This window comes from Myotis nattereri (assembly GCF_964212035.1).
Source record: "Myotis nattereri genome assembly, chromosome: 16".
Lineage (NCBI taxonomy): Eukaryota > Metazoa > Chordata > Mammalia > Chiroptera > Vespertilionidae > Myotis > Myotis nattereri.
The window spans coordinates 30,804,311-30,821,892 of NC_138091.1; the positions used below are offsets into that span (position 1 = coordinate 30,804,311).

The following is a 17,582-nucleotide window of genomic DNA, read 5'->3' on the forward strand; positions in this document are numbered from 1 at the left end:
GGCTTGACTGACCGTCAACACTACCCAGATTACTCATGCAAATCACTACCCACCCAGTGGGGCTTCTTGGGTAATCAAAGAACCAATGCTTCCGTGCACTATGGTAGGCGTGTAAAAAAAGAAACAAAAAACCAGTCCCACTACAGGAAAAATCTTGTTGGCTTTAGCTGAAGTCTGTTAATGAGAAAGGCACGTCTACGTTAGTTGTTTTTTTTTAAAGCAAACATTCCTGATAAATAGCACATGTTTCAAGTAGATTTCCATGTACTCTAAGGAAAGAAAAGTCACACATACTGGTTCTGAAGTATCAGAAATTTCCAAAACAAGCCAATTAGCTGGGGGAAATAGAGCATCTTGTCTTTGTGACAGAGATACTCTTCTCTGAACTACGTGTTCTTGTAGGCTTTTCATGCCAGCATGTTAGAGCTGGAAGTGGCCTTCAAGATCCAGTTTGACCCCCTCAATTAAAGACAAGAAAGCTAAAAGTATTGTTTTAAAGCCAGGAGAATTTTGAGAAGATTCTAGTTGATGTCAAGAGACACTACATATCACTTACTCAGATTATTCTGCCAAAAGGATTGGCTCAGCTGTTTTTTTTCTCTGACTCATAGGGAAGGTGTAAAATCCACCCACGTAGTTAAAGCTTGCTTGCTGGACAGCTGCTTATTTTGAAGTTAATAAAGGCCAAGAAAGCCCATTGTGAAATGTTTGAAGGACTATAATCTCAATTTACCCTCCTTGTTGTCATGGTCATTTGAAAAAAAAAAAAGAATATGACAGATTTGAACCACAGGAGGGAAGAGACGCCAGGCATGGTAGGAATAAGAGGATGCTCTTTTTGGTTTGTTGTTATTGTTGTTTTCTGTGTGCTTCTAGGAATACCAGGTTTATCACCATGGCTGAGGATGGGACAGAGAATGTGGAGGACAATATGACAACAATTTTCTTCCTGGTGTGTCCCTGAATAGCCAGCACAGTCAGCACATAATCAGACAATCTACACTTGCACTGTTGCTGCTGACAGCTTCATTATGCCTATAATATTCAGCTGGGTAATTCATTTCCTGAGCATGGCAATATCTCCTGATATGCCTAATGGGTTGAATGTAATTTTGCAAGCTTTTGAAGATGAATGTGCTTACCTTTGCCCAAATATGGGAAACAATGATAGCTACCATTAGGAAACAGCATTGTACTGTTCAGCCTTAGTGCAGGTTAAGTCTCCGAACCACACAGGCAGGAAACCTGAGTGACTGGAATGATACACTAGATGTGGGTCACTGAATGTCCCTTGTAACAGCTTTTTTGCCTGCCTCTGCATTTAACCTTCATATGGCCAAGGCATCCTACAAAACAGGTGGCCTTTCCAAGGATGTAAAACAGGGGTGGGCAAACTTTTTGACTCGAGGGCCACAATGGGTTCTTAAACTGGACCGGAGGGCCGGAAAAAAAGCATGGATGGAGTGTTTGTGTGAACTAATATAAATTCAAAGTAAACATCATTACATAAAAGGGTACGGTCTTTTTTTTTTTTAGTTTTATTCATTTCAAATGGGCCAGATCCGGCCCTCGGGCCGTAGTTTGCCCACGGCTGATGTAAAACCAGTTAATTAATGGTCCCAGGGGTGGGGTGGTCTTTGGCAATGCTGTCCTGAAGTGGAAGAACTAGATGAGAACCAAGAAATGTGACCTGTGTGTAGTATCCAATATCTACGCTGCAATTTTTCTTTAAACCTAGGAACAAAAGTATAAAATACATCCTTCTGAGTTCTCTTTAATTCATATGAGTATGACAAGTAATTATGTTGTACTAATTTAAAGCATACACTTATTGAACATCATCTACTAGGCACAGACCCCAATCCTTGAGCTGAGAGGCAAAGTCAAAGGTTGGCAAGACCTGAGTCCTGCCCTCATGGAGATCTCAATCCAGTAAGGAAATTAGAGCCCCACATAATTCTAAGGAAGTTACAAATTCTACAATGAGAGAAGAGAAGATGCTCCTTCTATTGGGAGCATAAAAGAGAATGTTAATATGCAATCTCCAAAGACTTCTATCTTCACCCATCTAGATTCTTTTTAGAGAAACTGGTCTCCTAAATATCTTGAGTCCACTTCTTAGTTCTGAGAGTTAGGACTCCCCATCTGATCTGATTTCTAAGTGCTTCTTGGTCATCATTGGTAAGGATCAGTTCCAAGTATTACAAATAAAAATGGGAAGGTCAACATTAAGATAGGTCTACTAATCTTTCAGCTTATTCTTGTATCTACCACTGCATCTGCTTTCTTGACTTTATGAAAGTATATCTTCCTAGACAGACTCTTATTGGAGTCTGTGCTAATATATCTAACAAATTTTTTTATATTAAATTTTTTTCCACAAAAAGGGAGGAAGAGAATACATAGGAATAGGAGGCAGAGAAGGAAGAATCTGCTGAAAATTCAGCAGTCATTTATCCTTCAGTCTTTCAATTCATCAGTTTGACCACTTTGACTTCAATTTTCATACTTCCTGGTAAAGATTCATTCATATGGTTTGATGGTTACTTGTACAGAGGGTTTTGACACTGCGTTGAAACCATGCAGTCTTGCTGATTGCTTTATTGTTCTGATCTGAGTAGACTTTTCCTCTGAATTATGAATGTATGAATGTTCAAATCCTAAGCATTAATAATTTCATTTTAAGTTATTTGAAAAATCTGACTTTCTTTAAGTGAAGATGCAAAAATCATCTTGGGCTTTGAACTACAAATAAAAATTCTCCCCAGGAAAATGGCCAAAATGAATGTCATCCCAACATCTCTTTAATGGCTCATCATCCTCCCCCACACTCCCTCAGCCCAATTCTCACTACACAGAGGCACAATCAAGATCCAGTTAGCAACCCATTTATTGTAAATGCTATTCTTTATGATAAAATCCAGTGCATCAAAGAATGTAGATGGCCTTGGGGATGGCTGTAAGGAGAAGTGACCTGTGCTAATTCCTCCTGGAGAGATTTAAGTGAATACTGCCACCTATTGATAAGTGAAATATATGCCACAAATTCTTACTCTGCCCTGAGATTAATGCTTATCAGAGCAGATCTCTGTGTTGGTCAAAACATTTTAACAGCCCTAAATTCATAGTTCTTTCTATGCTTGTAATGAAAAATATACATTTTATAGTAATTTAGAACAATTCACAAATTGTATTTCTGGTAAGAGGCAAAGGATCGAGGCACAAATGTCTGGAGTTTTGCAGACAGAGATCTGGGTTTGAGTCTCAGCTCGGGCCCTTAGTGCACATAAACAAGTTAATTAATCTCTCTGAACCTTAGCTCCCTCATCAATAAAAAGTTGATAATCTTCTTTGTAGGGTGTGAGAGTTCAGTGATATGGCTGCACAGCACACAGGAGGTGTTTGATAAGTGGCAACATTTGCGATTATTTTTCCACAGGGCCATTACAAGTAACAATTTGTGATGTCATGATTGGTAGATAATATGACAAACCACACCAGGGATCAGACTCTGGTGGACTGTTTTGCGCTGTTCAGTTACCCTTCAGCAATGCTACTTGTCTCGTGTAGTAGCTTTGACGTACAAAATTAGGACAGTGTGAACATAAATATTAGAACTTTAAGGGTGCCAATTGAGAAAATGAGGATAAATGGGCTTCATTACCAAATGTCTCCTGACTGCCCTAGAGGATGTATGGGGCTGAGCAGATAAAGAATTATGATAAAACTCTGGAGCTGTGTATAAATGGGGCTTTGTGACCTGCTGGAGAAGGTTGAGACTTAGAGCCAGACCTAGGAGGTTCACATTCCTCCCTCGGCATGGTGTGGGGGATCCCAGGCTCGCACAGACAATAGGGGATTCATAGCTTGAGAATTCTAATGATGACTGAAAGGAGGGTGGCAGGCAGAACAAGAAGACTTTTCAGAAACAGGGACCCTGATTATCACATTGGTGCTGCAGCGAGAGGCTGCCGAGAGGCGGTGTGAGGCCGTTCTTGGAAAGCCGTCAGTGAAGTGTTTGTAAGCTCCTTAAGAGAATTCCATTTCTCAAAAATGCACCGCTGGAAAATCTCACATGGTTCGTAAACACTCTGTCATCAAATCACGCCAGAAGTCGTGCAAACCATCTCTTTTCGAAGAGTCTTTGTGAATGTCATGAGTCTAGTCTCCAAGACTTAGAGGGTTTCTCCGGATATTTTGGGACCTTTACTTTTAGTTTGAAAGGTCAACTGGTGCTTTAAACAAAATAATCAAGAAATACCCTGCCTGAACAGACTGCACCTTTTGAAAAGGTCTGCTTTGGCACTGAATAGCCCATTCCCTCCCCAACCCCTTTTTCTTTTTTCTTTGGGGCTTAGAAATGGAGAGGGAGGAGGAGGAAGAGTTTCACATTCATTACTAACAACTTCACACATAATAAGCATATTCAGATACACCCTGGGGTGTTATAGTTTTCTTTTCCTATTTTTTGTCTCCTTTTTAGCAGCTTTCAATAAGTAGCACATTTTATTTTTGAAAAAAGAATCAGAGCCCTTACGGAGCAGCCGCGCCCTAAGGAAGGTCAGGAGATTAGGGAGCGGAAGTAGGCTGGCCAGACTCTGCTGACCACAGTAAGGGACTGCAGCTTTCCTCCCATAATTTAATTTTGAGACTCCAATGAAAAGGTAACCCCCGCCCCCGCCCAAAAAGTCTTTCCTGAAAAAAAAAAAGTGAAAAATTGTTAGAAAATGGTCATCAAAAAGTGATCAATTTAAATTTATGTCTTACAAACAAACCACATGGAACTAACCGCAGGGCAGACATGCATTTGCAATGATATATGGACAGTCTCAACATATGGGCATGACTTTGCAGGAGAGGGCGAACATTAGTCGTTAGTGGGCTTTGGCCTAATATCACAGGTCTTCTGAAATTCTAAATGTTGCACTTCACAAATCAGAGGACAGTAAAATAAAAGGAACCTTTGAATTTCACTGGCCCAACTCCCTCATCTTACAAGTGGGAAAACTGAGACCTCAGGATAGGCAGTCATTTGCCCAAGGTCACATAGCTGGTGAGGGGCAGCTTGAGGACTCAAGCTCAAGCCCCCATCTCAAACTAGGCTTCTTTCCCCTGAGCTAAACAGTTCCAAGGTGAGAAACTGCAAACCCTCACATCTAATCCATAAGTCCCCTTTCTAAGGAAACCACACCCGCCCCCCTGCCAATGGCCCTGCATGTTGCCTGTGGTAGTTCACCTGTCACAGCCTGAAATGACTTCAGCCGCTACTAAATGGCTTCTTCAAAGCAGATTAGGCACATGCACGTGTCTCCCAGGGCTCAGCCTCCTGCTCTTTTCTCTGTCTTCAAAAGGTGTACAGACCATGACATAGCTGCCTAAATGATCTCTGTTTACTGGGACCTATCGATGTCACCATCATCTGCCATCACACAGGTTAAAACTTTAGAGGTCAGCTTCCTTCTCTCATTTCCTCTCCTGCTCTCACCGGCACCATAGACCACCTCCCATGTCACCTCCTAATTTACATTTCCACATGCCCTCACCATCAAGGTCTTCCTGCTTCCAGGTTCTCACCACTTCAGTTATGGTCCACAGTGGCTAGGACAGAGAGATCTAATTAGCTACAGTGACTTCTCCTGCTCACATCCCTCAACCTGTGGGTTGCGACCATCGGAAAACACATATAGCATATCAGATATTTACATTATGATTCATAACAGTAGCAAAATTAGAGTTTTGAAGTAGCAGCGAAAAAAATTTTATGGTTGGGGGTCACCACAACATGAGGAACTGTTTTAAAGGGTCGCGGCATTAGGAAGGTTGAGAACCACTGATAGAGGATAAAGTCCAAACTCTTTAGCAGAGCATCTGAGCACTCCCCAACCTAGCCCCTGCCCACTTTTGGAATCTAGATTCCAGTAGCCCCACCCTCCCCATCACCATTTACTCCATCTCAACTGGACCACTGTGCTTTCCCAAATATTCCTGGAACTCTGCATTGACTCCATTCCTTCTTTCCAACCCCTGGAAGTCTTCATTCCTCCACATTCAGTCAGATGCCACCACCTCTGCACATCTCCCCTAACCATCCCAGAAGGAAGGAAGACTTCTTTTGTGCTCCCTCAGCACACTGCTTAGACTTTTTTGTGGCACTCACGTGATTCTGTCCTGTACTATAAGTTGCATCTCTCTCGTGAAATGGATCTCTTTTACCTTTGAAAAGGTGCCTCATTCCTCTGTGTACCCACTCCTCACCATAGTGTTTCACCAAGTGCTTTTCTTTCTTGATATTTACTGAGCACTTACTATCTGCATGATACAAACTCTTAAGGGCTGGAGGAAGAAGATACAAAATAATTAAAATGCAAGCCCTCTCTTCGGGGAGCTTTAATCAGTGAGACATATTCAGGAAGAACCAAAGCAAGTAAACTGATTGTGGGGGTGGAACTGGGTGGAGGGGAAGTGCTGAGTATGGAACAAACATTCTCAGTGTTCCAAAGGAGAACACTGGTGATATGATATGGAGGGTGGGGTGATGGGGGAGGAGTAGAGGGGAAGAAAAGGCAAGGCTGCTTTTAAATCCTATCTCTGCTCTGGTCATTATTAGAGTCCTGTCTCTGTCTGGCCAATGAACCCATCTTTCCCTAATACCAGTGTAATCTTCCTAAAGCAAGTCTCTGATCACTTAACTCCCTGTTCAAATGTTTGCTGTCGAATGAATCAAGCATCAAATAATTGCAGGCTTATGCTAGGAATTGTGGAGAAAATCAGTTAGTAAGAAATGAGACAGACTCCAGGAAACAGCTGGAGAACAAAAAGCAAGAACATGCTGTAAAAGTGCTGGGAGGTAGGAGACAAGCAAGTGTGTAATCAGTGTGGTTAATCAAGGAGGAATAATCAGACCAGGCAAGCCTCCAATGGATGGCCACTTGGCAAGAGAAATTAGATGTACTCGGTGAACTTTAGGGTTCCTTTCAATTCTCAGACCCCATTTATTCTTTGAGATGGTTGGTTCATTCAGCAAATACATGCTAAGCACTTCAACAAAACAGTCATTAAATATTTATTGAATGCGTTCTGTGTGCCAGGAACTCTGAGAGGCACTGGAAACAGCTGTGAATGAGGGACTTTGCACTTGAACTCTTACAGTGTCAAAAAACTCTTACAGTATTTTGTTGCAACAAAATAATGATGGGCGGGTATAAGGTGCTGTAGGGCCACAAAGCGGGGAACATCACAGCCCAAGGTCTAGGAAAATATCCCTGAGAGGTGATGTTTAAGCCAAGACTCCAAGGCTGCACATGAGTTAGTTAGACAAAAGGGACAGAGCATTCAGGAAGAAGAATCTCATATGCGGAAATCTAGAGTTAGGAGAGTATGGTGTATCCAAGGAACTGAAAGTCATTCAAAGAGACAGCATGAAGGTTAAGTGAAAGGGGCGGCAAGAAATTAGGCAAGAGGTAAGCAGAACCAGGTTATAAAGAATTTTGCTAGAATATATCATGGAGTTTATATTTCATCAATAGGCTTTTGGTAACATTAAAATATTTGGCTCAGTGTATCTAACCTAGTAAATACTAGTACTTAATGTCTGCTGAAGAGTGGATGAATAAATGGACGGATGCATGAATGGATGGATCTCCTTTGCAAGGCATAAGGGCTTATATAATGACTCAGACTTCAGCATTTGCTCCAAGAAGCAATTACAGGGAGCATCGTCCCCTTAGGTTTGCAGAGCATAATGAACTCCTGACCCCTGTCAGGCTGCCCCTTACCTTAGAAGAATTACTCAGTCACCTGCCTAACCCCAGCAGATGGCTTCTAAGTAAATCAGCATTAAAGTCAAAGGTTTTTTACAGATAAGGATAAAGTGTTACCTGGTGATCATTTAGGCTAAGCTGAGCAAGTGTAGCCTGACTCCTCCTTAACCCTTGATGGAGGGGAAAAAAAACAGCCTTCTGAAACTCAAGGGCATGAATAGTCCCAAATTTGATTATTTGTAGCAATGCTGAACAAATAAGTCCAAGGAGAGAAAGAGAGAAAACAAAATGTTCCAGAAGATGTTAATGGGAAAGAAAAGTAAGGCCCTTGTGAAAAGCTAAACTGAGCTCTGCCTTTGAACATGAGGTTTTAGGAGTCACTCAGTCTTGCTCAGATTCCAGAACAGCACCTGGCAGGGACCAGTGGGCTGCCAGGTGAGCTGCTATCCCTAGAAAAGGGGAGATGTTCAGGAACACAGCATGCCATTTCCAGGATTCTAATTAGTTAACCAGGGCAAAGATGAATACTCCACCCTCCTGTTTATAACCAAGAGACTGATTACCCACAGAGTCACATTCAAAGTTGGGGAGTTGATTCCGCTCCAGGTATAAGTAACAGCCCAGAGTCACTACCTAGTAGAAGGGCCCAAAATTATTTCCGAAATCATCCCAGCAGCTAAGCTTTCATTTGGCAGAGAGAGACGATCTGAACAGAGCTTTAGAAAGAGTCTTAAAGCTGTTGCTAGGGATGTGGAGGGGGGGGGGGAGGGGGGGCGGGGGGGCGGGCGGAAGGAGTATTCATATGTGCTTTCAATCGGCAATGTCTCCCTAACGCAATGAGCAGCCTGTGAAGGTCTCTTGCCATTTTACTTCAGAGAGAAACATTAAAAAATGTCTACATTAGTGGCTTTCTAGGAAATTCATTCTGTGTCTTTTTAGTCATGTAAAGCATGCTGCTGTGAAAGGAGCCAGGTGCACCCATAGGTGGCTCGCCTGTAGGAAGCACTGGAATCTTCCTCCTAAGACTGAGACTCTCCATGTCCTCTGCCCGCTGTCTGCAGACTACTTTCTCAGAACCTGCTTCAACAAAAGGTTGAGCTTGGTTGAGTAGCCCCGACTGGATTGGGAGCTTTCTTAAGTTGTCCCTTGCTTCTGTGGAAACTGGTCAAGGATTGCACAGGGGCTTTGAGGTGGGGTGTGGCTGCCACCTGGGTGCTTCTAGTCCGACAGCTGTGGGAGTACGGGGGTGACTGGCCCCAGAGAGCTGCAGATCACTTGCAGTCTGATTGCTGGACAGGCTCTTGAAAGCCAGCCGGTATTTCTTTCCCTGCAATTGATGTAGTGCAAAGCTAACTGGCTGCCTTGCTGCCCCACAGCTCATCCTTGAGTGACAGCCGGTTCCTACTCAGTCTTATTTGCCATGAAGCTTGTTGTCCCTGTGTTCTGTTCCTAAAGGACCTCCCAGATACAATAGGCTAAGACACACTGAAGGCATGGCATCCTTTTACTACATGCACAAGAGCTTGAGAAATCAAGCCTTCCCGAGGCTGCAGTCACAAAATACATTTAGTTTCTGAGCCAAGCTGTCTCCCTCTCCCCTCCTCTCTGTGCATCGTTTGCTCTTTCATTTCGCATTGAGAGTAGCTTAGTGATCATGGACTTCAGCTCTTGCCTGTAGTAATCCTGTTCACATTTTATTCCTTACACAGAATAGGAAGGAGGTTCGCTTGCTTTGTGCAGAGGCTGAGCCACAGGAGAAGGCAAAGTCAATGTGATTTATTGAATGAAAGCACTGGACAATCACCAGCAACTTGCTCCTCTGCTGCCTTGAACAACCTAAACTGGTAAGTCAAATTTATTGTTGTCTTTCTCTGTGTGAATGTGGGGCTTTCTTAGTCACTGGTTAATTTTTAATATGTATGTGTTGCTGCGGTTTCCTGATATAAAAAATTGCATCTTCTGAACTTAGCTGCAGGTGGTCCGTGAAGAATGCACACGAGCACATACAGAGAGGTCCATAGCACTGTGCACATGTCCATGTGGAGAGGCAAGGGTGGGGGTGGGAAAGCCCCCACTTCTGATCACTGAGCATTTTGTTTGCAGCAAGCTTAAAGACATTATGTGCTTGCATAACTGATTAGCATTAGCTATGAAAAATAAATTACTCTTTCATTGCATAAGATCATTTTCTAAGCGGGTGCCTGAGTACCTACAAAATACCTGTTAGATCAGGTAAAGACGGATCCTATCATGCTGGTAATCGTGGGTACAAATCCTGATATATTGCCATCTTTAATGCAGCTTGCAGCCTGGACAGAGTAGAAGGCAGCCTTCTGTCCATTCTGGGCCAGCGTGCCCATATATGACATAATGATTGTGATGTTGAGAATACCTGCCAAAGGGACACAGTGCACATGCTGCATGCCAACCCTCCCTTGACCCACTGCACTTCTGCACCCATGTTCCTTAAATCCTTCCTTCGTTCCATGAAGATATATGATAGCTAGTGTGCACTAGGTTCGAAGTGGGTTGCTCCAAGTGTCCCGTTACCTGTGTTGGTCATTAGCCCAGCCAGAGCTGTTAGAAGTACCACTGATAATCAAGGTTGTTTTTTCCTGTTTGGGGCCACCCAAACCCCTATTTTCACTTGATCCTCTTCATTTCCTAAGTCAGCCTCTATAGAGGGGAGACTGAATGGAGAAAGCTATTGCTTTCCTACCACCACCACCACCACCACCACGTCTCCTTAGTCTTTTGTTTGCTTGGCTACTACAAGACTTTATTGGCAGCATCTATCCATCTCTGGTGGGCTCAGAGTCCATACAAATGTCATACATGGTTTAATGTCTTTGGTGCACTCTATTTGCAATATATCACTGGCCATTAGGATGAAGTTGTGGTCTTGGGTGCTGACAAAGATGGATGATGTTGGAACAGTGAGCAGCATGCTTCTCTAAATAAAAACCAAAGTTAGGAAATCTGAGAGATGGGTGACGTTTTGCCTAGTAGAAAGTATCCTCAGACTACTCCATCACAAGAGCAGGATAATTCTCCCATGTTTTGACATTCGAACAGGAAGGAGATAAGAGTTTTCTAGTGGCTAGAGATGTCAGGATAGCAGCCTATGTCTTTGGAAAATGGTTTTACTCTCCCTAGACCTCCATTCCTCCCATTCCTAATAGTTTCAAAGAAGACATGCTAAGCTCAATTAATGTGTCCATGAGATGCTTCTTAAAAGCTTTCTTGTTAAAGGGTGCAACAGATAACCAAGACCATTGTATATACACTGAGACCATGCATCAGAAACCCACAGCTGAGTGGGTATGTGGGGAAGAGGAGAGGTATGCCCCTTCCCCATGCAAAGGATATACAGCACACTGAAGGGAGCATGATCACACTTATGGGATTAGAAGGGGAGAACAGAGCTGGGAAATAGCATTAAAATAGCTTCAAATTCAAATAAATAAGTCATGTAAATAATTTTTCAATATTGATCAATAATAACTGATTTTCTGTCCTCATGATGCCAAGATCCAAAAGATCTTAAATGTTTTGAAACAAACATGCAAATATCTGGGGGGTTAGTTCATGAATAAGTAGAATTCATGTATAGAACTTATGACTACTTTCAGTTGTTCAAATTACCCCCATACCCTAATACATGGAATTACAGATATAAATGCACTATGATTTGAAGAGTTCTAGACAGCTCATTTGAGAGAGAGAGGAAGAAATTGCCCCACCTCTAGGATTAAGGTACCCAAAATTCTTTTATCAGGAATTCAGTTAAGTACTGCTGTCTTTTATAAAATACAAATATTTTTAGGAGAAAGAATAATTAAGCCACTTATGCCTTACCATAAATGAAAGTATTAAAATGTTTCCATCTCAGCGGAAACCCAAAGGATGTTGCATTAATATTATATGAATTCTATTGCTTCCTATTTCATAACTTTCTCCAAGAACTACCCTCATAATTGTTTCACTCTTAATCAGAAAACTAAGTAGCTTTTAAAACAAGCAAATTCCTTCTTTTTATGAAATGCTTGTATTAGACCATACCATCTAAATTTCCTCTACACCCTTGAGAGTCACACTAGGGAAAACTGAACTCACTATCTTTCCCCTTTTAAATCCTCTCTTCCTCCTATATTTCTTCTTTTTTTATACCTTTCAATTATTGGTGGAGCATTATATTTGCTTCTGTCAACCAAGCAAAGCTCACAGAAGTTATTTTCAGGTTTCCTGACTCCTTTAGCCCCTCCATTCAATCACTAGCCAAATGTGGTCCTTTTTACTTCTTTCTTTTTTAAAAATCTGTTCCGCCCTCTCTATCCCCATTGTCATATGCTGCATTTGAAGTCACAGGACTTTTTCAAGAGCTTCATACTTGGTTGAAACATCACTGGTTCCACTATACCACCTCCCCTTCAAATAACCCACCAGGTGCTATCAGAGTAATTATCTGAAAATGAGTATCTCAGATTTTACTTAAAGTTCCCTAGTGCTTCCCTTTTGTGAACTGGCGGAAGTCTATATTATTATCCTATCTAATAAAGAGGGAATATGCTAATGGAACCTCACACCATGGCAATGATGGTGGCGCCCACAGCCAATAAGGAGCGAATATGCCAATTGACTGCCATGGCTTCAAAGATGGCGGTGCCCAGTCCCCTCAGCCCCACCTTCTTCCAGAGTCCCCCACTCCCCTCAGTCCCCAAGGGCCAGCCCAAGGTGCAGGCAAGTCTCGGATGGTGGCTGCACAGCCACCCACAGGGCCGGCACGAGGAGCAGGCAAGCCTGCCTCCAGAGTCCCTTTTATCCTATGAGCTCCTTGGGGCAAGGTTGGGTAATCAATTTTTTTCAATTTGCTCAGCACTTTCGTGTTCGCACTGTAAGTTCTGCATTCTGGGAGACCCCTCAGTCCTGGCAAACTAAGACAGTTGGTCATACTATGAGAAATCCTATCTCATTCACCTTTGAATCCCCAGGGTCTATCATAAGATACTTAAGTTACAAAGAGTTTATTGAGCTATAAAGTCTATATTAATTGTCTTTCTACTTTCTTCCTCATAAATATGCTTTGAAACTTCAAAATCCAGTCTTCTTGCTGTGAAGTCACAATGACTTTTCAAAAATTGTAACTGAATAACTGAATACATAATATTTTTAAATGCACAGGAACCTGAAAGGATGATTCCACCTGTTGTATATCATCAGTGTAATAGCATTGGCCACCCTCTAGCAATCAAAGACATATTTGTCATATTAACAGCAGGTGGGGAGTTACAGGGAGGAGTCATGCTTTCTTTTCTGTGTAGTCACAGGCAGGTTAAAGTCTGAAGGTGCCTAGTTCGCACCACAGCCTGAAGAGCAATCTTGTCCCACTCAGGATGTCCCCTTCGCTGAATGTATCTGTCTACCCAGCTGTCAGAAGTGCCTAGAACTCCTGTTTCTAATATGCTTTGTCTTACAATGGCTCCTCCTCCTCAAAACTGGCTCAGATCGTTATCCACAGTACAAATGCAACGAGAACGTTCCCCAAGTAATCTCCATGAAACAGGACCTTGGACATGCCAGAACTCATGAGGGCAAGATCTTGTCTTCAGAATCAAGGTCTAGAAGAAACTGACAGGCAGCCAGACCCTCAGGCAGAATAACATCAGAGTTGCTGAGAGCGTGGGCTTTGAAGTCAGAGTTCAAATCCTGCCTCATCTATTTGCCACCTATCGGACCTGGGACAAGTTACCTAATCCCCCTGGACCTCAGTTTCCTTCTTTGTAAAAGAGATTTATCCTAGCCTGTTAAAACAAAGCCAGAGGCAAAGCTGACTGCGAATGTTCTATCGGTTATATATAGGGAGATACAACTTCAGGGCATCAGGAGTTAAGGAAAAGGGGAAATGAGTCAAGGAAGGAGAAAAAATAAGTATAGGCTGAAGTGCAATGAATTAGCAAGGCTTCACAAGCAAACACATCCGGTTGTCCGTATGTGATTGCTTCCAAGAAGCCCTCAAAATAGTCCACAGGAGAGGAATGAAGAATGACCTCTTGGCTACTTCCAGTCTCCTGTCTCTTGTTGGTCCAGTTTTTCCCATTTCTAGATCATGTTACCCAGTCCCTCAGGGTAGCCATCAGTGAAGGGGAGCCTCCCTCCATGGGTCTGGCTGGGTCAGAGCTACTGTCACCACAATCATGATGGAGGCCATGCCAGAACACTCCCCTCACTTGAACAGCTGATGGTATTAGGAGAAAGGATGAGGGCAGCAACCAAGGCTTTCTTTCTACCTGAGAAAGCAGTCAAGGCCTGGGGAACCAGGTGGTTTTGAAGTAAACCTGAGGAGGCTCCACTCTCCACAGGTTATGTTGCCATTTTGGACCTGGATTCTCCAGGACAGCGGTCGCCAACCAGTGGTCCGTGTCTGTGGACCTCTGGTGGTCCGTGAGGTCCGAAAGGTTGGCGACCGCTGCTCCAGGATACTATCACTCTTTCCTTACAGGTTGGCTCCAGGTGTATTCAAGGTTCTCCAACAGGGTAATCAAAGAAGAAACTATTTAATTTTCGTAAAGTCTTATTTATCTATTTATTTTATAGTTTATGCTTTTTGTGCCTCCTCTAAGAAATCATTCTTATTCAAGTTCACAAAGATATTCTATGTTTTTTCTAGAAGTTGTATAGTTTTAGCTTTTTCAGTTATTTTTATTTGAAATTTTTATAAATGATGTAAAGTAGTGGTTGAGGGTGTTTTTTTTTTGCTGGGGGGGGGGGTGCATATAAATAGCCTAATGTTCCAGCACTACTTGTTGAAATATTTATTTTTCCCTATTGAATTACCTTGACACCTGTCGACAATTGATTATCTATGTGCAGGCTATCTCTGGGCTCTTGTCTGTTTCATTCATCTAACCTTATGTCACTGTCTTTATCTCTATTGCTACCTGTACACCAATATAGCACGTCTTGATCTCTACAACTTTAAAGCTGCTCTTGAAATTAGGTAATGTAAGTCTTCCAACTTTGTTCTTTTTTTCCAAAGTTGTTTTGACTAAAAACTTTAAATCCTTCCTATTTTTTAAAAAATATATTTTATTGGTTTTTTTACAGAGAGGAAGGGAGAGGGATAAAGAGTTAGAAACATCAACGAGAGAGAAACATCGATCACCTGCCTCCTGCACACCTCCTATTGGAGATGTGGCTGCAACCAAGGTACATGCCCTTCACCGGTATCGAACCTGGGACCTTTCAGTCCACAGGCCGATGCTCTATCCACTGAGCCAAACCGGTTAGGGCAGATCCTTCCTATTTTTATAAAAATTTTAGAATCAGCTTATTTTTAAAAATCCTGCTAGAATTTCTATTGAAATTTCATTGACTCTATAGCTCAATTTGGAAGAATTAACAACTTAACAATACTAGTTTTTTTTTTAATTCGTTATTGTTTAAAGCATTACATGTCTTTTTACCCCATTGACCTCTCCCAGGCCACTCCCACCCCCCAGAACATGCCCTCACCCCCTGCCCCACTATGTCTGTCCATGGGTTATGCTTATATGCATGCATACAAGTCTGTTGGTTGCTCTCTTACTGCTACCCCCATCCCACCTTCCCTCTGAGGTTGGACGGTCTGTTTGATGCTTCTGTGTCTCTGGATCTATTTTTGTTCATCAGTTTATTTTGTTCATTATATTCCACAAATGAGTGAGATCATGTGATATTTATCTTTCTCCAATTGGCTTCTTTCACTTAGCATAATGCTCTCCAGGTCCAACCATGCTGTTGCAAATGGCAAGAGTTCCTTCTTTTTTTACAGCAGCATAGTATTCCATTTCATAGATGTACCACCATTTTTTAATCCACTCATCTGCTGATGGGCACTTAGGCTGTTTCTAAATCTTAGCTATTGTAAATTATGCTGCTATGAACATAGGGGTACATATATCCTATATGATTGGTTTCTGATTCCTTGGGATATACTCCTAGAAGTGGGATTACTGGGTCAAATGGGAGTTCCATTTTGAATTTTTTGAGGAAACTCCATACTGTTCCCCACAGTAGCTGTACCAGTCTGCATTCTCACCAGCATGAGGGTTCCTCCTTCTCCACATCTTCTCCAGCATTTGTCCTTTGTTGATGATAGCCATTATGACAGGTAAGAGATGGTACCTCATTGTCATTTTGATTTGCATCTCTCGGATAATTAACAACTTTGAGCATGTTTTCATATGTCTCTTGGCCTTCTGTATGTTCTCTTTCAAAAAGTATCTATTTAGGTCCTTTGCCATTTTTTGATTGGATTGTTTATCTTCCTTTTGTTAAGTTGTATGAGTTCCCTATAAATTTTGGAGATTAAACTCTTGTCAGATATAACATTGGCAAATATGTTCCCCCATGCAGTGGGCTTTCTTGTTTTGTTGATGGGTTTTTTTGCTGTGCAGAAGCTTTTTATTTTGATGTAGTTCCATTTGTTTATTTTGTCCTTAGTTTCCACTGTCCTAGGAGCTGACTCGGTAAAGATATTGCTATGACATTTGTCAGATATTTTGCTGCCTATGGATTCTTCTAAGATTTTTATGGTTTCCCGTCTTATATTTAAGTACTTTATCTATTTTTAGTTTATTTTTGTGTATGGTGTAAGTTGGTGGTCTAGTTTCATTTTTTTGCATGTATCTGTCCAATTTTCCCAACACCATTTATTGAAGAGACCGTCTTGACTCCATTGTATGTTCTTGCCTCCTTTGTCAAATATTAATTGAGCATAATGGCTTGGGTCGATTTCTGGGTTCTCTGTTCTGTTCCATTGGTCTATATGTCTGTTTTTGTGCCAGTACCAGGCAATTTTGAGAACAGTTGCTTTGTAATATAGCTTGACATCTGGTATTGTGATCCCTCCAATTTTGTTCTCCTCAGTATTGCTGCTGCTATTCGGGGTCTTTTTTTTTTTATTACATATGAATTTTTGGAGAGTTTGTTCTACTAGTACAGTGATGGCAAACCTTTTGAGCTCGGCGTGTCAGCATTTTGAAAAACTCTAACTTAACTCTGGTGCCATGTCACATAGAGAAATTTTTTGATATTTGCAACCATAGTAAAACAAAGACTTATATTTTTGATATTTTATATATTTAAATTCCATTTAACAAAGAAAAATCAACCAAAAAAATGAGTTCGCGTGTCACCTCTGACACGCATGTCATAGGTTCGCCGTCCGTGTACTAGTAGGTCTGTGAAATATGCCGTTGGTATTTTAATGGGGATTACATTGAATCTATAAATTGCTTTGGGTAGTATGGACATTTTAATGATGTTGATTCTACCAAGCCATGAACACAGTATATTCTTTCATTTGTTTATGTCTTCCTCTCTTTTTTTCCACGCCCTGTAGTTTTCCAAGTACAGGGTTGTTGTTTTTTAACCTCCTTAGTTAAGTTTATTCCTAGTTATCTTAAGTTTTTTGTTGCAATGGTAAATGAGATTTTTATTTTAAGTTTCTCTTTCTCTGAGTTCATTATGGTATATAAAAAAGCCATAGATTTCTGGGTGTTGATTTTGTATCCTGCTACATTGCCAATTCAATTATTAAGTCTTGGGGGTTCTTTGATGGAGTCTTTAGTATTTTCTATGTACAACATCATGTCACCTGCAAATAATGACAGTTTTACTTCTTCTTTTCCAGTTTGGATGCCTTTTCATTTCTTATTCTGGTCTGATCACTCTGGCTAGCACTTCCAGTACTATGTCAAACAGGAGTGGTGAAAATGGGCATTCCTGTCTTGTTCCTGTTCTTAGGGGAAATGGTTTTAGTTTTTGCCCATTGAGTATGAT

The 17,582-nt window shown here is 41.6% G+C and overlaps 1 protein-coding gene across 1 annotated transcript in view; it reads left to right on the forward strand.

Moving 5' to 3' along the window:
• ANKFN1 (ankyrin repeat and fibronectin type III domain containing 1) overlaps positions 1 to 17,582 on the forward strand; it is a 482,658-nt gene that overhangs the window by 318,534 nt on the left and 146,542 nt on the right. Inside the window, exon 5 of the mRNA XM_081109618.1 lies at positions 9,470 to 9,604. Within this exon, the coding sequence (XP_080965744.1) occupies positions 9,470 to 9,604 (135 nt within the window). The remainder of the gene's footprint in view (positions 1 to 9,469; positions 9,605 to 17,582) is intronic.